We start from the raw sequence: 20,945 nt of genomic DNA, 5'->3' as shown, positions 1-20,945 counted from the left end.
TTTGCGAACGAAAAGGCTCTACGAGCCGGCTCCCCACTAATACACTCCCCAATTGGAGATGCTTTTTTTCTATTGTGATTCCCCATTTCCATTTTATTGCAGGGAATTTGTGTTGTAGATCCTAAATGTGTTAAAAATAAGAAGGTAAGAATTGTTTATTGTGTGTAGATTTGTAAATAATTTATTTTCAGGGATAGGTTTAGAGATTCACTTTTTTTACGTAACAAAAGTTGAGTGTATTCTCGTATTTAATATTTCTAATTGTTATTGCAGATAAGTCAATACATTTAATTTTCATTTTGTTTCATTTCAGAGGCGCAGCACGGCGGCGCAGTGGTTAGCGCGTGTGCGGCACAGTTCAGAGGTCATGAGATGGAACCTCCTGTGCAGAGTTTGCATGTTCTCCCCATGCTTGTGTGGGTCTCCTACGGGCACTCCGGTTTCCTCCCACATTCCGAAAACATGCATGTCAGGTTTATCGGATGGTCCAAATTGTCCCTAGGTGGGAATGAGCGAATGAGTTGCCCTGTGACTGGTTGGCAACCAGTTCAGGGTCTCCCCTGCCCACTGCCCGAAGATATCTGGGATGGGCTCCAGCACCCCCGCGACCCTACTGAGGATAAACGGTGCAGATAATGGCAGGATGAATGGATGTTTTTCAGAGCTGCTGAGTTGCTCTGACTTGAGTAGCTAGTACAAAAACAGTTTAAATGGGTTAATTCATTGTGGAGTGAAAAAATAAATTATTATTTCTTAGATCGACAAATTTTTACAAATTCAGCTTGCACATAATGCTATTTAATTTTCCCATGTTTTTCCTCTTCCCCTTTTCCTTCTCGTTTCTTTTCCATGAAATGTTTCCCTTTTTGCTTGTCCCCCTAGTTTTTCTTTCATTGTTTTCACTTTTTCCTGAGTTTTTTTCCCAATTTCTCACTTTTTTCTTTTTCCTTCCTTTTTTTCTCCCAAGGTTCCAACTTTTGTTTTTCTCTCAAACTTTTTCATTTGACTTGAAATGAAATGATCTGCATTTATATAGCGCTTTTCAAGACTACCCAAAGCGCTTTACAGTGTGCTTCACATTTCCTAATAGCAGCCGTGCAGCCATGCAAGGCGCTAACCTGCTTATTGAGGGTATTAGGGATTCAGTGTCTTACCCAAGGACACTTCGACATGTAACACGGAAGAGCCGGGATTTGAACTGCAATCTCTTGATCCAAAGACGAGCGCTCTACCTCCTGAGCCACTTGCAATTTTCTTTTTCCTACCATATCAGTTCTCGCTTTAGTTTTTTTCCATTCTTTTCTTTTTCACTTTATATCCCTCCTCCCTTTTTCAAAAAGTAATTTCGTTGGTTACAGAATAATTTTATTTGTTATATACGGATTAAAAACAATTCAGCTCCTTTTAGTGACCCGAGCCGAAACAGCCGGTTCTGTAAAAAGACCCGGAATTCTCATCACTACTTCCTTTAGAGTACGCTCCCAGTCCCCGCTTTTCGATTGTGAGACGTTCACGTGCTTCTGTGAAACTTCAGACAAAACAACGCCAATCTCAATTAATGCTAATTATTGAGTTCCGGTGACGTTTGTAGGACAGGATCAGGGTTTACAGTTCACAAATCCCTTGACCGCATGGGTCGCCAATGAGGAAGCAAATCTGGACAGTCCTCTCCACTGTTGACGGTACCTGGCCTGTTCTTGGCAAAGTTGGCACCAGTCCCCCTTGGATGTTGTGGGCCGAGTTCTTTTTCCATCTTCCTCTCATTTTTCCCCATGGGACTGTGCCGTGGAGATTTATCTTGGTCAGTCCTGATGACCATACTACTAAAGTTTCCGTCTGCGCACAGTTGACAACAATTCTTTGTAGGGTCCAATGTCCCCTCCGATGGTGTTGTACACCATTTCCTTTGTCACAAGGGTTAGGTAGCTGATGCCTAGAAGTTTCCTGTAGCATTGTGTCTCCATGGCCTGGATTTGTTTTCCAGTTTTTCTGTGAAACCCACAAGCGTAGAGGAAGATGGAACTAGCCAGCGCTTGCATGAGTCTGATCTTTCAATTCACTGCTATGTTCTTGGTACATCCAGAAGTCTGGTAAGTGCGGCTGTGGTTTGAGCTATCCTGGCCACGATTTCTGGTTTTGACCCCTCTTTCTGATATGATAGGTCTAAGATATTTAAATTTGGTGATAGGTTCTAGCTTTTTTGTTTTTTCAGTACAAATTTCCATCCCGTACTGGGTAAATGCTTTGACCACATCTGAGTTCCCGTTTGTCTTCTGCCTATCCAGCAATATCATCAGCAAAACATAGGTTGGAGATATTGTTTTCCTCAATATTATCTGTACCATCATTTTGCTGCGGAGCTTGCGTTATGATCCTCTTCAGGAAGATGTTGGAATAAAGTTGGAGGGAATACAACCTTGTCTCACGCCGACTGTCATTCAAAACCACACTCCAATGGTACCATGGATCAGTACTGCACTGTACTGACTGGCATTGTCATACAGCTTTTCAATGGTTTGAACAAGTTTCTGGCCCATGTTGTACTTCCGCATGGTGGCCCATAGAGCATTTTGGCATATCCTGTGAAACTGGATTCTCTGGATTTGTTGAAACTTCTCTCATGGGACACACAGATTAAAAATCTGTTCTGTGGGAAAATACTATTTCCCTTTTCATTATTTTTTCCTTTACCCCGGGCTGTTTAAATCATATATTTTTACAAAGCATAAAACTTTAAAGTTTTCACTGAAATATAATCATAATAACTTAAATCTATTATCTTAAACAGTGGTATTCTATCTAGTTGAAAATATTGCACCATTACAAATGTACTAAATATTATCATATTGGCTCTGGTTAAGGTAACCAATGATCTTTTACTGGCAATTGACTTCGGCGCTTCATCGCTGCTGCTGCTGCTGGATTGGTCTCTCAGGAACCGTCCTCTTATGGTTCACATCCTACCTCTCAGATAGGACGCACTGTGTTAACTATGGTGACATGACGTCTGCGCCCTTTAGTGTTACCTGTGGTGTTCCGCAAGGTTCAGTACTTGGCCCTCTACTTTTCAGCATGTTTATGCTTCCATTAGGTGATATTATTCGCAAGTAAAATCAGTTTCCATTGCTACACAGATGACACTCAACTATATCGGGGCGGCAGTGGCTCAGGAGGTAGAGCGCTCGTCTAGGGATCAAGAGTTTGCAGTTCGAATCCCGGCTCCTCCGTGTTACATGTCGAAGTGTCCTTGGGTAAGACACTGAACCCCTAATACCTCCAATAAGCACGTTAGCGCCTTACATGGCTGCATGGCCGCAATTGGGAAATGTGAAGCACACTGTGAAGCTCTTTGGGAAGTCTTGATTTGAAAAGCGCTATATAAATGCAGATCATTTAATTTTCATGTACACATACAACACAGAATATATGTACACAGTATTTCCTCTTCAGATGGAGGAATCTGCCCCACCAAACTGGAAATTTGGAGGCCTGCCTCACTGAGATAAAACGATGGATGTCACTCAACTTCTTGTACCTTAAACTTTGAAAAGACCAAAATGTTAGTTATTGGTCCATCTAAATGCCTGTAACTTGTTCTCAAAAACTGGTCTGAACATTGACAAATGTAATATCAACCAGAGGGACTCAGTCAAAAATGTAGGGGTCACATTTGATCCCAATATGTCAATCAATTTGCAACATTGCTGAAATTCACTCTATGCTGTCCCAGTCCGATACGGAGATAATAATGGGTTTGTTACCTCCCAACTCGATTACTGTAATGTACTACTCTCCTGAAATCCAAAATCAAGAGCCTGCAGCTGGTACAAAATGCTGCAGCGAGGCTTTTAACCAAGACAAGTCTGATCACATTTCACGGATTTTAGCTAACCTCCATTGACTCCCTGTTAGCTTAAGATGTGATTTTAAGGTTCTGTTGCTATTATACAAAATCATGCATGGACTCGCTCCCTCATATCTTTCAATTTCCTCTGAAAATGCTGGTTTACTAGTGATCCCAAGAAGAGAACCGCAAGTTCGAGAGCGTTCTCCGTTCAGGCCCCCATCCTTGTGGAAATGCTTTGCCCCTTGAGATTTGATCTGCAACCTCAGTGGAACTTTTTAAATCTAGGCTTGAAACACACTACTATTCTATACCTTATGAATGTCCTAGACTGTATTTCATGATGACAATATCAGTGTATTATTTGTTTTTGCAACCTCCGTTGTAGCCTGTTCATCCCTTTGGGTTACCTCATTAGCGGTCCCTTCTTAAAGTTTCATCATTTTCCTCATGTTGAGTTTTTCCTTACCCTCATGTAGGTTTTAGATGAGGGGATGGTGTAATAATAATAATAATAATTAATTTCCTTGTATTGTCATTCTGTGTAACAATGTACACAGAACGAAATGTCGATTGCACCTGACCCGTTGTAGCGAGCCGATGCAGCTGCAGCCAACAGAGGGCGCCGCCGACCACTTTTTAAGTCTTAGGAATGACTCGGCCGGGGCGCGAACCACCGACCTCCCAGTCTCAAAGCGGGCGCCTTACCATCTAGGCTACTGAGTCTGTGGTTTGCAATAATTTGTGGTCTTTGCAGCCTGTTGAGACTCTTTGTGATTAAGGGCTAAATAAACACGACTTGAATATTTTTGGAAAACAACAACCACACTATAAAATACAATAAAATCGTATCGGTTGATGGGTGTGTGAATATGAAATATTTAATTTTTAATGTATTGATGGGATACAAGTCCCCCGAATGGAACATACAAAATGGAACTCCTAATATTAAAAAACAAACATTACAGAGAAACCCTTTCTTAAAACATATTTACTTTATATATATTTCTAAACAATCGTGCGGTTGAAGAACCAAAATAACCTAGAAAGTAAAGAATAAGCTAAACTATCTTCCTTCAATGGAGGAAACAAAATACCTAACCTTAGCCTCAAAAGGACTAAATTGAACACCAAAACTCATGAACATCAATAAAACTGTATATTCTGCATTTGTGCTTCCATACTAAAAATAAATTATTTACATTTTCCACGATCAACAACACTGGCGCGTCAGATATTTTAGTCGTTGGGGATCTTCTTGCATCAAAATTGGAGACATTTTAACCAAGTTCATTTCGCTGACCTGAACAAAAAGAACATTTTAGTTATCTGCCTTAATGCACAGGGTGTGATCACTGGCAAGTAAGCCAGTAATGTTTCAATACGTTCATCAATCACAGCAAAAAATAAAATCTTACATACCTATCGGTGGTTTGCTCCAAAAACTGAATGTTTTCAAACATCTCCTCAATATCTTGCATTTCATCCGTGCCATCTCCAAGATACAAAGTGACAGGATTGTCCCAGACACATAGCTGAGGCAGGCAAAGGGCAAGCAACAATTAGTAGAATATTCGACATTGCAACACAAATCTTGCAGACCATCTTGGACCTTGGCACTCTCCATGTAACAACAGGTTACGGCATGGCCCTCCTCAGCCAGAACATCGTGAATGACGACATCCTCGCTTGTGCGGGTGTCGTAAAGGTAAATCTGCAGTACGTCTCCAACGTAACACCTGAGGGCGCCCACGAGGACACGGTCAAAGCAGAGGCTCCGGAAGGAAGCTGTGGCCTGCGCGCTCCATGTACCCTGGAAAGAAACGCTTAGCCTTAGAAACAAAGCGCTCATAACCATATTTGCATAGCAATTGTGGTAACTCGGATCAAACCGGATTGCAATAGTAAAAGCACCGAATCCTAACCACTTGAGACATATGGTTGTTCACACTTGCATCACATTAGGTGCAATGGGAATCAAACATGGATCCTACCTGCAAAACCAGTCTTTCATCAACTGGTGGGTTGCTGCCCTATTTACAATGAATGCTGGGCCTTTGTTTTGGCAAAGAAATTGCTAAGACAACCAAAATGAGTGAGGGTCATTTACACTCCCTAAACAGTGGTGATAATGCCATGCAAAAGGGAGTTGATAACTATATCACACCACAGAAAAAGGCAGATAAAATTTGTTTACACATGTTGAATATGGCGAAACCCAGGTACTTTAATCTGTTTATTGTAGTTAATGGGGACCAAAACCAGATATGCGAAAATCCAACAAGTAGCCCTTCTCCACCCAATTTTAACATGCACTTTGTCAGCCTCCACTTGCAGAAATGGTCTAATGGAGATAATGGTTTGCGGATGCTTTTCATTTTAGGCAGAAAGTATGTATGACACAAATTTGTTCTCTCGGCACTTGCTCTTGACAATCTGCGACCGGAGATAATGGATCGTGGCCATATGAGTGCAGTTGATTTTTTAGGAGACAACGGAAGAACTGCCAGGCCTAACAAAAACATGCACATTTTAATTCCATGCGTTTTTATTTGTATTTCACACCTTTCAAAAGGGAATGTTATTAATTAGTCGTTTTGGTTTTGCTAGTCATTTTTTTAAGTGAATATATTCTTTAATCTGGTTCAAACTGCCTTATGTTCCATAAATTTGAGAAGTGGAATCTTTGTTGATTTGGGTTGAAGATTGTAATTAGGGTCGGATGGTGGGCCCTCAAATCAGTCCCGTTTAAAACCACTTCACCTGACCACTAGGGATACAGACGACACATTGTCACACAACCTTTAGTCACGGTAGCAGACATGTAAAATAAATGAGGAAACAGAAATTGATTAAGAATCAATATAACATTTTGTTTCACTTTATTCAGCTCAAACTAAGTGTAACGTTTGCTTGAACTTCAGCCCGTTTGTTATATTTAATTTTACATGCTCGCTATACATGAAATAAGAACACGGAGACTGCATGGAGGCTTAATGGTCTTAACTGGTTAATACTGGATAGTGTGTGCAAGAGTGCTTTTAGATAGGAAGACACCAAGCAAGAAAGGTCACAGCAACCTAGGTCAGCTCAAGTCTTCTAATATCTAAAAGGGCCTAATTTACCATAAGCATCGTAAGTGATAAACATATTGAATATGTGCGGCCGTGTGTTTATCTTTCAGGACGATCGAATTACTTCCTACAATGCCTTTGTCTTCATTCAGTTCAGAACGACCAAATTACTTCACAAAGCCTTTATGTTTATTCAGTTCAGAATCTGGTGCATTTCGTAAAGACTTTCCAAACCGGCGATGCATTAATTGTATTTCATTGGTCCCCACCCTTTTTTGTACCACGGGCCGGTTTGGAGTCTGACAATATTTTCACGGCCTGGCCTAATAATAACGTCAACAATTTGGTACTGTGACTAAGAATAATATGATAATGAGATAATAGGATCGCCTGAATCCGTAGTGACCCAGTGGGTCGGACCTGGGGCGCTCCTCACTTCGATCTGGGTTCGATTCCCGTTGCATCCAATGTAATTCTAAATATCAATGAAAAAAGACAGTACTTAAAAAAAAGTGCAACCATAGCCCTTTCTGTGGTGTTATTTCCATGCACCTCAGAGTCTGGGACCTCTTATAAATGATGAAAAACTAAACAAGACTATTTTTTGGAAATGTGCATACAATTGCGGAAAATACTTTTGATTTCATATACAACTTAAACTTTGATCATGACATCCCTGTTAACATTTTGTCTGACCATAGACTACAAAAAGGTGACATGAGGACAAAGTACAGTTAAAAGGAGAGATAGTGGATGTCATGCTTACAGTTGCCGGTCTAACTCCAGCCAGCGAGGAGGGAACAGCTTGCGCGGGGAGGGTGGAGAAACAGGTCCTATGAAAAAAAGGCTATATTCTAATTTCCAATGTAATTTCCCAACTTTATCCATCACCACCAAACATACTTGAGGAACTTCAGGTTAATAGATGACACCACGCTGGTGCTGCCGTAATCTACAAAGTACACCTCCACCTGAGACGTGCCGGCAACTTTACGCTGTATCACAACCCGGTAGAACCAGTAGCCCGCTGCAGACACACAACAGGCCTGGCCCCGTCGGACAAATCTCTGTGGGAGTCGATAAAGGTCCAAGACCTTCGGACAGTTGTAAAATTGCCTGGAAGACAAAATAGGTGGCGGTTGACAGGAGAATAAACATTAACGCAGGGTTGGCCAAACAAGACGTCGAGAGCCTCACGTCCTGAAACATCATGTCCTGCATGTTTGAGGTTTCCTTTTCCCCAACTTAGGTGATGCAAGTTTTTAGCTTGTAAGCAAACTGTGTGGGAGCCTATATGATCCAGGTGATTGGACTCTCCTGTATTGGAGCAGAGAAACTCCCAAAACATGAAGGACATGCGGCTATCGAGGACCGGGTTGGCCACCCCTGCATTAATGCATCGATTTAAATAAAAACAAATTTTAAGGAAATCATTCAAATTGTTACAGGATTTATACACCTTTTTCATGACCTAATTCAAGCACTTTGAGAAATTTCAAAACAAATGCTCCAATTTCTCTAGTACCAAGCAATGACCTATGCAGATCCACAATTACATCTGCAATTTTCATAAGTGATTTTAATCTTGCTTGCGCATTTATCATGTCATATTATATTTTGATCCTGAATACATCACCAATATATTAGTGGATATGAACAATATGTGTGTAAATATTTTGTAGACAAATCTCTTACCCAATGAGTGTTGGGTAACCATTTTCAGGAAGTTCTTCCCATTACAATTTATCAGTCGAAAACTAACTTCATTTTTCGAATGGCCTTTTATAAATGCCCATAATTGATACATAATCCTTGCACAAATGAACATTTTAAAGTTTCATGTTTAGGTGTAGCAAGCACCTGTCCTCTTGGACACGACCTGTAGGGGGCAACGATGCTTCATTGCACAATGCCATAAAAACTAATGCCAGCTGCCCTTAGTCACGTGAGGGGAAGAAATGCAAAGCGAAGCCACCAGAAAGCAGTATAGGCGTCATTTTTAAGCACCTTTTTTTTTTTTAAACAGTGGCAACAATTTCAAACACTTAACCTAAAATTCAAGCACTTTTCAATCCTCAATAACACAACATTAAAGGATTTCAAGCACCCGTAGGAACACTGTTAAGATGTGAAATGTGCAGGTGGGGATGTAAATAAATCAAAAATTTATAAAACATAGCTAGTAAGCACTGGGAGAGATCTTGATCTGTAAGATTTTAACATCACTAGTCCTTTGCAAGAACGAAAGAAAAAAAATCCCAAATAAAATGTTTGTATGCCTCAAACCGCCACACATTTTCGGACAAAATCAGCATGAGAGTTGCATCTACACTCTATTATAACCTTGAAATTATCCTATTGCTGATATTTAACTATAGCTTAGGCGGGACTAATGCTGACGTAGCTAAAGTCAAGTCACTAACTACTTCCTTTATTGTCTATTCATCCAGTTAATATTTATTGTCTGAATAATCTTTATCTTATTTCTTTTTAAAGTCTTTTCATTACACGTTTTATGTTTTTAGGTTCCAGACGACCGTTGGTAAATTGAATTTGTTCATGAGTTGCTTTAGTGCTATATTTTGTATGTGTAAGGTTTATATACTGTAAGTATGTTTAGTGCTTGTATTGTTTTGTACTTAAGAATAAACATTATATAAATTAATATGCTCTGTAAAGATATAAAGTGAGGTTTAACTTACTTTTGGGAGATGCGCTTCAAGAGGCCCTCCCCCCCGTGGTAAAAAGTGGCCGAAAAAAAGCTTTCTGACCATTTTCTCAACTGCATCAAGCTTTCTTATTCCACTTTCGTTTCAAAAGAAACAGCTCGCCTCTTCTTTAAAATTTACACCAACCATATTGAATGGATGCACGAGATATTAAACAATAAAAACATCAAAGTTCTTAGCGCGCTAGTGATACAGTACACGTTGTTATGATTACACATTAACCAGGAAGTAGAAGGCGGATTTATTTTTCGGGTGGATGCTGGGTAACCTCTCACAGCGCCATGCGGCGGAAGGAAGCACTACAGTACTGTCCTCTACTCGGAAAAAGTGCACACAATACAAAATTTAACTTACAGCAATGTCCAGATATTTTTTGACATCCCGAAAAAAATGTTCGTAACTACCGTTTTGCGTAAGTCAAATGGTCGTAAGTAGGGGAGCGTCTGTATACAGGTACAACAATATCAATGGGGCAAACTGGATTAATTTACGGTGAAAGAGCGTTGATTTTTGCTCTTTATTTGTAAAAAAAATGTTTGCAATAAATTGGGGGAAAACAAAAAACCATCTTGGACATTATCCAGAAATGGAGAAGAAAATGGATATGGAATGTCTCTGCTGTGCTTGTTTACAAGCTCCTTTGATTGCATAAGCCAAGAAATATGAAGGCTTCGATAGGTTGGTGTACACCATCCACCCATCCATTATCTGCATCGCTTATCCTTCACTAGGGTTGCGTGGGTGCTGAAGCCCATCCCAGCTGTCCTCGGGCAGTGGGCAGGGGACACCCTGAACTGGTTGCCAGTCGCAGGGCACACAGAGACAACTCACTCATTCACACCTAGTGACAATTTGGACCAGCCAATTAACCTGACGTGCATGTTTTTGGAATGTGGGAGGAAACCGGAGTGCCCGGAGAAAAAAACACTCCAGCACGGGGAGAACATGCAAACTCCACACGGGAGGGCTGGTAGCTGGATTTGAACCCATGACCATAGAACTGTGCCGAGCATGCGCCAACCACTGCCGCCCGTTGGTGAACACAATTTCTTCAAATTATTTTATTTAGTGGCTATTTAAAAGAAAGCTTAGGAGGTCGGCTTCTATGAGTACATAAGGTGAGTTGAAGCTCGATAGTTACTTTTAGAATAATGGTCTACTTTTGGGTGTCAGTCCATCTAGGTGATTCAATTACTTAAAATGGACTTGTAACTGAACTGATTACTTTTCTCAAGTAACACGTCAACACTGATCGGGAATGCGGCCTCTATTAGCGCAATTGTGATTAATGCGTGTCTAACTCTTTACAACTAAACCATTTAATACAGCACTTGAAGACAAGCTGGGCTGTTTCAAACACTTAATAAAATCTTTAAAAAATACGAATGAAAACTAGTCAACAAAAATTTTAAAATATCGTCTCGTAGATACCGTTCCGTGAAACATCGTCTTACGGAATGCATCTCACTCCATGCCTAATAGGGAGCCACGCTCTTATTATTAGCACTATTGTCCCAATACACCAGCACATGCAAGACCAACCACTCACCTCATCTCAAACATCATGTCCAGCAACGCCTGCGACTCATCGCTCTCAAATAAGCTGATGTAGAAATGTCCCGGGGACCGGATATACTCCACTCGCACGGGCGCAATCTTGCGAGAGGGCTGCCACGTGGGCCGCTTTATACGCTGATTACGTAAAACGTCCAGAGTTGCTATTTGGAGCTCACGACAAACCTTAACGGCTGGTCTTGTCTCAACACTCTGTCATGGAAAAAAAATAATTAAAAAAAATAATAAAATCATTTGGCGATTTTATCCATGATAAACCCAACTGGACATCTCACCTCTTCTGGGGTCTGTAAATCCTCACTGAAGTCTAACGTATTTCCTTGATGGGCCTCCACCGAACAACTATAGTTTCCTTTGATTTTGCTTTGAGGAGCTGTGGAGTGGTCCTCGTGTGCATTTGCCACAACGCATTCCTTTTGGATTAATTCATCTAAAGAGAGACATCAGGTATTTAAAACCGGCAATATTCAAGCTCTTTTTCTTATATTTGTCCAGTACCACTAAAAGAAGAATTCAGGTTTGAATCAAGTACTTTGCAGTCCCACAAATAAGGCTGCGATTTACATCCTTGATTTCAAATCCTGCATGTGCATTTATCAAGACACGTCATTTTAAGAACCTGAGTAAATCGCGAATACAGTGGGACCTCGCTACTTCGCAGTTCCACGTTCAAAGCCTCGCGGGTCTAAAAATGAATAATAATAAAATAAAATAATTAAAAAAATAAAAATAAAAAAATAAAATTGATTTTTTTTAGGCATTTTTGAAGGGGCATCGCTACTTAGCAGATTTTCACTTTTCGCGGGTGGTTTTGGTCCCCATTAACCGTGATAACCGAGGGATTACTGTATATTATTTTGAGGAAATTCCTCAAATTTGATACCTTGCAGATATTATTTAAGGATTTACTGTGAAACAACCTGGGAAAGTAGAGTAGAATGGTGCGTATAATTAAACAAAATATGACTCTTTAAAAGATTAAAGAGCGGTGATCGGTACATGTTGACTTGTATGTTCTTCATACCCAGTGTTATACACAATCCAATAGCTTTATCCTGTAATCAAATTTGCAATTCTACATTGCTCTTATATGTATTTCCCCCAAACTCTCTACAATAACTTTAGTTAGGCAAATTGAAGAACTGTATATTTTATGAAGGTTTTTTGTCAAATATGTCCTTATCCACTTCTAAACACGGTGTCTGCATCTTATTGTACATGGTATACTTTATACAGTTGCATTTTGGTTTCTGGAAATTGCTTTTTAAATTAATTAGGATTTAAAATAGCCTGGTGCATCAAAATAGTCATATGGCGCCCCCTGCCGCAGAAATTGGGTACTACAAGCATGTGCTCTAGTTTCCATTGAATTGACGTGCCGAGTCCCCAATGCTTTTATAGTTGATTTTATCAATTCGTTGTTGCAGCCCTAATGTACGCTGTATAACACATTTTGTACGAGAAAAAAATATATTAAAAACAAATGCTTTTTGTTAGACCTGCCCATTTTGGCTCTATTCCAGATCGTCTCAGTATCTTGTAGCAGACGACCACTTCATCGTAGATTGACAAGATTATCGCGGTACAACAGCAAATGCATTTATTTTTTGCGCCAATTGGTCGGTCATCCTCAGTTTAATGCAAAGAGTGAAAGGTTTTTAGCCATGTGAGGTAAGAAGGTACGAAAGTACATACAAAGTATGGGAAGAAGATGGCAAATAATATGAAATGAAATGATCTGCATTTATATAGCGCTTTTCAAGTCAAGACTTCCCAAAGCGCTTTACATTGTGCATCACATTTCCCAATAGCGGCCGTGCAGCCATGTGAGGCGCTAACCTGCCCATTGGGGGCATTAGGGGTTCAGTGTCCTACCCAAGGACACCTCGACATGCAACACGGAGGATAATACTGTCATCTTTGTCTCAAATTAAACTGTGACAGTTTCTGTTACAGTGTTAAATCATCTGTAGAACAGGCAAAGTCTGTAAAGTCATGCAATGCTAGGTACAAGCAGAACAAAATTTAATGGAAGTGAGGAAAAAACTTCGAAAGATGCCAAATGAATTATCTGTGTTGTTTGTTTGGTAAGTAAAATAAACGTGTTTACACAAAGTATCTTTGTTTTTATTCTCTTGCTGTGAGTTAATAAGTGCCACGTTGCGGTTTTCTGGTTTATTTTTGCTTAATAAGGGGAATAGCAATCAATAATATACGGTATAAGATAGCCACTGATGGCTGACATACTGCAAACCTTCATCAGACGCTTCCCAGTCCTCGGCAACATGACTGTGAACTCTGTTGTCCTCTGCTGGTTGTTTGGGCAAGTGATTATTATTATTATTATTATCCACAAGTGGCGCTTCCTTGCCTGAAGCCTTAAAAGAAGCAATAAACGACATAAATGTCAGAGTGGCTAACCACTAATTATATATATATATATATATATATATATATATATATATATAAAATGTATAAACAGACCTCCAGCTGTAGTCTAAGAGTGAAATATGAGTCAGTTTTTTTCTTCTCCTTCTTGACTTTAGGCAGAGATCTTGGTAGTTCTTAACAAAAATGGAATGTGTGGTTAGAAAATTAAAGAATCAAATATATTCAATCACTCCAAAGAAGTAAACAAACCTGATGTATTTTCTTGTCTCCCAACTCCTCTGCTGTGTGAGCGTTTCAGCCCCATATTCCCTACCCTATTAGACGGGTAGGAAAATGTAGTCCGATTCATAGACGCAGATTTGTTCATGCTTCTCAGTGTGATAAAGTTGCCCATCATGCTCGGCTGGATAAAGACCACATCAGCCAGAGCCTCTAGCATTTGTGGGATCGTTTTGAAACCAAAATTTTCGGGAATCAGCCGGTGGTGAAACCTTCGCAGGTAACAGGAGTGCAAGTCGCACTGCCTGACAGGTCCCTGGAACAGTCAGCGTTTCATTAGCCTGGCAGTCAAGACCATCAGTTGTAGATCCAATTTCTTTAACATGCAACACACTTGTGAGGAAATAGTACATGAATTTTGCATACAATTTTCCCATTCATTTTATATATAATTGATATATTGTAGTAATATCCTAATTATTGTTTGATTTCCAATTTTCTTTGACTGAGCTGTGACATCATCGGAGAAACACTAGCACCCGAGCAAGCCAGTTGCCATATTGTTACATATCAATTAGTCAAAGAGGTACCAAGTATTTTAAGCAAAATTTTGGATGTTTTTGTGGAGAATGCCCAGGCGTTGTGTCACAGATGGATACAGTGATGAGGCAACAAAGGGAGGGCAGCCCTAGAGGGGCTTACAGGCAAAAAATTAAACACATGGTGGGTAAGCCAACGTGTGCCAACCAGGAACAAACAAAACAGGAAAGCCCTCGGCAGAAGCTAAAGGGGAACTAGCCGGACAAAATTATTCCAACAGCGACACACGTAACGAAAAACAAAATAAAAGCTAGCTCCTAGCAGAAGTTAGCGTTATGCAATCACTGTTCACCACAACCACTGTGTTTCGGAGCTGGCCTCACATGTTGTGTTAATGGGATAGGCTATTTTGAAAGTGTTGTGTTCCGTCAATACGGTCACAGCTCTACCGAAAACCAGCCAGATGGATCAACTTTGAGACTAAAATTTCTTGAGTTTTCCGGTGTGTGGAATATTTTGCAACATATTTGCATAATTGAGGGGAGGAACAATACACGTTCTGTGCCTAATAAAAAAAATCTGTTTGGGAATACTTTTGTATTTTAAATGAAACAAAAAGTTGAACACACTGTGATTGGATTTAAAAAGAAAGAAAAACCTCGTTGAGGAGTATTTGTAGATGCGATCTTAGAGTTTGGAGCGGAAGACAAACCGGTCGACGGGACCGGTTGGGCGCTGGTTGACACTTGTTAGCGTGCTTTTTCTTTGACCATCGCTGCTTGGCCACCAGTTCTTCAATATGTTTGGTGGAATTGTCAGTAACAGCTACGAAAGGCAAAAGACATACACTAGTGAAGGACCACAGACTCCAGAAGTATCAAGCCATCGATTACCTTTGAAGACAGGACAGCCATTAATGACTGCCATTGAAATCACGTCTGGCATGGCCTTGGCCATATCTACAACATTCAGGTAGCCCAGGCTTTTCAGCGGTAACGGACGTCCAAGCATGTTGCCATAGTCCCGATTTAACTGGTTGGGGCTCAAACCGTTTTTGGACGAAATGAGTAAAGAGCGGACGTCCTTTTTGAGCGAAGTTAAGATTTCTTCCTGGCTTGATTTGTGTGCTGACATCTGTGAGAGAGTAAGAGAAAACAGGTAACTGATTAACCCTGAGATAAGGATTATTCCATGAATTCCGTGGACATTTTTTTGAAAATAATTGACCCATTCGCAATATGTAATGAAGTTATCGACATCTCGCCATTGTTTATCCATTTACAGTGCAGTGTGTGTTTGAGCAACCTGGTGAGAGTTCCACAAAGGTTTGGCTCAATTGACTTTTTATTCTTAATTGAGCTGTAAGGAATTTTGACCTTTTTAACTCTCTGCCGCTATCTCCTGGCTTGAATTCATGATTGCTGTCTTTGTCAGCTTGTTCATAATGTGCGTGCAAGTACATGCATTTTGTAGACACGCTTAAACAAAGTATTTTTCCCCTTTTTCTGGGGGTTTTTGGTTGGCGCTTGGACTATACTTTAAATAAGCCTCTTTCTACTTTCACCATTATCATGCTACAATAACAAATAGAAAATAAAAACGCAGGGACAAGCATTAAGATACTTTCCAACAAATACCCTTTCCCCCATTCCTCATACCTAATGTGTTCCGCAGCCAGAACAGCTTTACTAAAAGATAAATGAGTGGTTGGAAAAAACATGTATAAAGGTTCTTAGAATTCAATATGGCATTGTTTGGGTTATTTCTCTCTCCAGCACTCCATTATAGTCGAACCTAAAGTGATCCGCCCCTAACAGGTTTGATAAAAGTAAGGTAAAGGCAGATATGTGTGGTGGATTTTTTTAAATAAACAATCTTTAAACTCAGTTGGGAATTGTTAACACATACTTAGAGAATGTATTCTACTTAAATCTTTCTAAGGACACATCAAACAATGCACCCGCCTTCACAGTCTGTGCTTGCTTCTAGTGTGATTTATTTTTCAATTTGTTTGGTTTTAGCATACACGCTTGTGTCTATATAATTTCAAATGCAGCATTTTTAATGTTAGTTTTTGGATTAGTTAAATTTCATATTACAAGTGGTTATCTTGTGCAAAATAAAGGAGTCAATAAATAAGTCAACAGATCCTATAGTGAATCCATTTTAGTTTGAATGAAAAAGCATTGTTACAATTCAGTACATCGCACAATTTTTCATTGCACTATTGTTCTTGTGCACTTACAACTAAAACCAGTCTCCAAGCACTATCTTGTAAAGACTGGTCTATTTATCCTATTTTTTTCCTTCAGGATTCAAAATGTCTATATTGTCATCAAAGAGAGTATAATATTTAGTGCCTCATAGTGGTACAAAATAACTTTCATTTTGTAAAAAGAAAAAAATACATCGATTTATTCTTTGATCTTTGCAGCCCTTTGAGATTCTTTGTCATTAAGGGCTATACAAATAAACACGACTTGACTTGACAAAAATACATGTACTATTATACCAATGTTAATTCATATAATAAAAAGATTTAAGGTGGAGAAATTTGTATATCTTGTGGAATCCCTACCGATTGATCATAGGTGGAAATGATAATTTGTCTGGCATCTTGGTGCAACGCTGTGGTCTGTGGCAGTGTTTTTTGTTCGCATCAGACAATACAATGCCTTCTAGTAGTCAAATATAACACAGTGGGGCTTTAACATAAAATGCTAATGGTATTAATTTGCAACGCTGGTGTACAGTGTTTATAACAAGGATACAATCAAATCAAATATCTATATATCAAAAAGGAAATACGGTGTACATATATTCTGTGTTGTATATGTACAGCTTCTATTCTATAGCTTATATATGACCTATATTTAACGTTGACAATATATGTGTATTATTTGTTTTTGCAACATCCGTTGCAGGCCTGGTCATCCTGGAAGGTGGGTTACCTCATGTGCGGTCCCTTCTCAAGGTTTCTTCATTCTCCTCACGTTGATGCTTTTGAGTTTTTTCCTCGCCCTCATGTAGGTTTTAGATCGGGAGATGGTGTCATAATGGTCAGTAGTTTTCAATAATCTGTGGTCTGTGCAGCCCTTAGAGACTCCTTGTGATCAAGGGCATCACAAATAAATACAAGTTGACTTATCCGGGGAGATTTTTGAGTTTTTCCTTGCTCTCATGTAGGTTTTAGATCAGGGGATGGTGTCTTAATAATCTGAAGTTTGCAATAATCTGTGGTCTGTGCAGCCCTTTGAGAATCCTTGTAAAAAGGGCCATACAAATACACAAATAAACATGACTTGACTGACTAGACAAAGTGTGTGGCTCACGTGTTTGTCCTTAACTGTCAAGTTTAATATCGTTGTCAACCAAGTTCACTACTTGCTATGAATAACAAGACAATTCTAATTAGAAATATATCGTTACTAATTCGTGTATAGCCTCTCCACTTATAAGAGTTAAAAGTGGCCATAATTAAGTTTGGTTATTAAAGTTTTAAAATCTGTACATGAGCTACAACACCTATTAATGCGTATTTATGTTCCTCAGAAGCAGGGTTTGGTAGGATTACTTTAACTGGATTACTTTCAATTACTTTTGGATTACTCCAATACCAAATATGCTAACAAAAGACAAAAGAAACTAAATATGAATAAAATGATGACTCACAACCCTACCCAACCCTGCTCAGAAGCTAAGACCACAAAAATGGTTAACTTTCTGCACGGGAACAACGCGTTCCTATGTCATAATTAGAAGACGATAGCATGTGCCTGCTAAGCTAACATTAGCATCGCGTCTCTGACTCACAAAAAGCAATAGAATAGAATTACCTTTTTTTTTAGATTTGAGTAAAAACACTTACCGTTAATGTCACCTATCTCCTCGTGCTTTCTTAACTCGTCAGATCCACCACTGGGAATTCTCCCTGGAGGGGCGACAAGACACTGACGATCACATTCAATTAAGCAACATGGCTACTACACGAGTCATTTACCCTAACACAACAATCGAAGTCTTTTCCTATTTACAGAAACACACACAAAGTTCAGTCCAAGAAGTAAAACCTCACATTCCCTGCAGCCAGCTAAATTGAGAAATGGAGTTATTTCAAATAAAAGTAATACGACGGATGAATAATAGCCACCCACGCAATCGAAAATAAAAACAATGCACACGTGCATGCTTTATATGGACGCACCGAGGGCCACACAAAATAAAAACGACGTAGAATTTAAATGGTAATTAAATAAAGCGTATCAACTTGCGGCGGGGTTACTTGTTTTCATTCAAGGCCACGAGGATGAACATGATCCTGGCACGCGTAAAAACAGCAACAGCAGCCACAAAACCACTGAAGTGCTCGACAAGAAAAGACGTTAAATTGGTGCTTGGGAATATTGCCTTCAAGTCACGAGTAATGAATTCAATTTATTTTTCTAATGTAGGAGGAATTAAGTGCTTTCTCAAAAAGGTATCGTCTCATTTTTAAAGGTTCATGCTGCACTTGCATTGTTATCCACTTGATGACGCTAGAAGGTTGGAAATATGAGGGGAAAATAGTGGCATCTTTCAGCCAAAGGACCAGATGTTCTTAAGGTGTTCCTAGTCCTATTAAGGGCATTACATGTCATCCTGATGTTCAAAACTTGGGAAAAATCAGAAGCGTTCCTTGATTGTGCCCAAGTGGTTAGTTTTGGTCATCAACACCCAAAACGAGTGCCCCAAAACCAGGGTTTGGTAGGGTTACTTTAACTTGATTACTTTCAATTACTTTTGGATTACTCCAATACCAAATATGCTAATAAAAGACAAAAGAAACTAAATATGAATAAAATTTATTTTGTGCAGGCTTGGGGAATAACGGAATACATGGAACGGCAAAAATGATGTTGGCAAGCTGTTAGGATTTATTTTCATTTTGTTTCTGTCGCATTTTGTGTTAGTTTTGCCGGAGATCAAAGAGATCAAAGCCAGGAGAAAAAGCTTACCGCGTGTTGTGAGTCATCATTGTATTCATATTTAGTTTCTTTTGTCTTTTATTAGCATATTTCGTATTGGAGTAATCCAAAAGTAATTGAAAGTAATCAAGTTAAAGTAACCCTACCGAACCCTGCCCAAAACTGAAAACATACCTAGAGACCTTCTTCTTGTTTTTGTTGCTGCTGCAAAATGTTATTGCACTTAATTTCATTGCTCATTTGTTACTATTTACTATTAATTTTCATTCAAGAAAATTGCACTATTATCATAATTTAGGCTAGTCTCTTAGCACTACGTAGAAAATATTTTTTTCTGCCTTTTTTTCTAGATAGTCTCTGATAATCTTATTTTCTTTTTATTACATGTATACCCTTGGGTGCGATGTCCAATCTGGTTGCATATAATGTTTCACACTGTTGATAACAATTACAATATAGCCAATTCAAATCCATCATTGTTTTGTCCCCTCTTTATTATCTCATCTCATCTCATTAGCTGCACCGCTTATCCTCAGTAGGGTCGCGGGGGTGCTGGAGCCCATCCCAGCAAGCAGTGGGCAGGGGACACCCTGAACTGGTTGCCAGCCAATCGCAGGGCACTCAGGGACAGACAACTTGCTCGCTCATTCACACCTAGGGACAATTTGGACCGGCCAATCCACCTGAAATGCATGTCTATGGACTGTGAGAGGAAACCGGAGTGCCCGGAGGAAACCCACGCAAGCACGGGGAGAACATACAAGCTCCGCACAGTAGGTCCGGTAGCTGTTTAATTTCACATCCAAGTTCAACTCAAACGATATTCTCTCAATTTATGATCATTAATATTCATTGTACTTATTTTTGTACCCAGTAGCATCCACGTGAACGCCGCAAAATCCCAGGCGCAGAGAGAGGGACAACATGGAAGACTGGCAATGGATCAAAGAGAAAATAAAATCAACCGAAAAAACTAAACAAACAAGTCCAAACACACTAGCTGGATTTTAAACTGTGACATTTCCCCAGTTACACTGAGGAGTGTCTGAGAAGGAACAAAGCACATGCCAGTCAGCCGCTCTCTTCTGGGATGATAAATCATCACATTGATGAGTAGCCAAACACCAGTTCAATACGTGAGCGCAAGGATTCATCAGAAAAAGACAAATCAATTTGACACACTTACAAAAGCTCATTTTGTCAAGCCCAAATGATCCTTTAAAAGAGAAAAAAAGAATGTTGTCAACTTACTGAACCTCGAGGAAAAGAATGCTTGGCTTTTAGTCCAGACTCACAGACTCATATTAAACTTGACTACTGTTGATTCTTTTTATACGTACTGTCATGCTGTCGTGTTCTTTGTTTTGGTGCTCTTTCATCTCTTTGAAATATGACGTCACAAAGAGTTCTTAGAAGTATCAAAGTTCAACTCTTCCACGGCTTTGTTGGATTATTGTTTCTCTTTGTACCTTGTTCCCTCCCAGTCGCCATGTCTCTCCTGACTGATCACCTCCCCCAGACTTTTTGTTTGCTAAATTTGATAATTTATGGTCTCATTGCACGACACTCCCGTTCAGGGTTGGGTAGGGTTACTTTAACTTGATTACTT

At 39.6% G+C, this 20,945-nt stretch overlaps 1 protein-coding gene across 4 annotated transcripts; it reads right to left on the bottom strand.

Moving 5' to 3' along the window:
• Nucleotides 1-4,699: 4,699 nt before the first annotated feature.
• On the bottom strand, nucleotides 4,700-20,651 carry LOC148356336 (tudor domain-containing protein 5-like). 4 transcript variants are annotated; one of them, XM_088347245.1, is made up of 14 exons: nucleotides 20,588-20,651; nucleotides 18,241-18,303; nucleotides 15,266-15,506; nucleotides 15,031-15,197; nucleotides 13,863-14,148; nucleotides 13,707-13,786; nucleotides 13,477-13,600; nucleotides 11,498-11,652; nucleotides 11,197-11,414; nucleotides 7,822-8,034; nucleotides 7,685-7,751; nucleotides 5,457-5,657; nucleotides 5,267-5,379; nucleotides 4,700-5,147 (listed from the first exon to the last, which is right to left on the bottom strand). In XM_088347245.1, the coding sequence occupies exons 3-14, from the start codon at nucleotides 15,504-15,506 to the stop codon at nucleotides 5,135-5,137; spliced, it is 1,878 nt and encodes a 625-aa protein (XP_088203371.1). In that variant the 5' UTR covers nucleotides 18,241-18,303; nucleotides 20,588-20,651; the 3' UTR covers nucleotides 4,700-5,134. The 4 variants fall into 4 exon arrangements, with proteins under 4 accessions (XP_088203371.1, XP_088203374.1, XP_088203373.1 ...); XM_088347248.1 differs by lacking the exon at nucleotides 20,588-20,651 and adding an exon at nucleotides 18,655-18,871; XM_088347247.1 differs by lacking the exon at nucleotides 20,588-20,651 and adding an exon at nucleotides 18,373-18,647.
• Nucleotides 20,652-20,945: the final 294 nt, after the last annotated feature.

The sequence above is a fragment of the Urocampus carinirostris genome, chromosome 11, assembly GCF_059441175.1.
Source record: "Urocampus carinirostris isolate Australia breed hairy pipefish chromosome 11, RoL_Ucar_1.0, whole genome shotgun sequence".
Taxonomy (NCBI): domain Eukaryota; kingdom Metazoa; phylum Chordata; class Actinopteri; order Syngnathiformes; family Syngnathidae; genus Urocampus; species Urocampus carinirostris.
The sequence above is the reverse complement of the archived record's forward strand: the minus strand, read 5'-3'. Positions and strand labels throughout refer to the sequence as shown.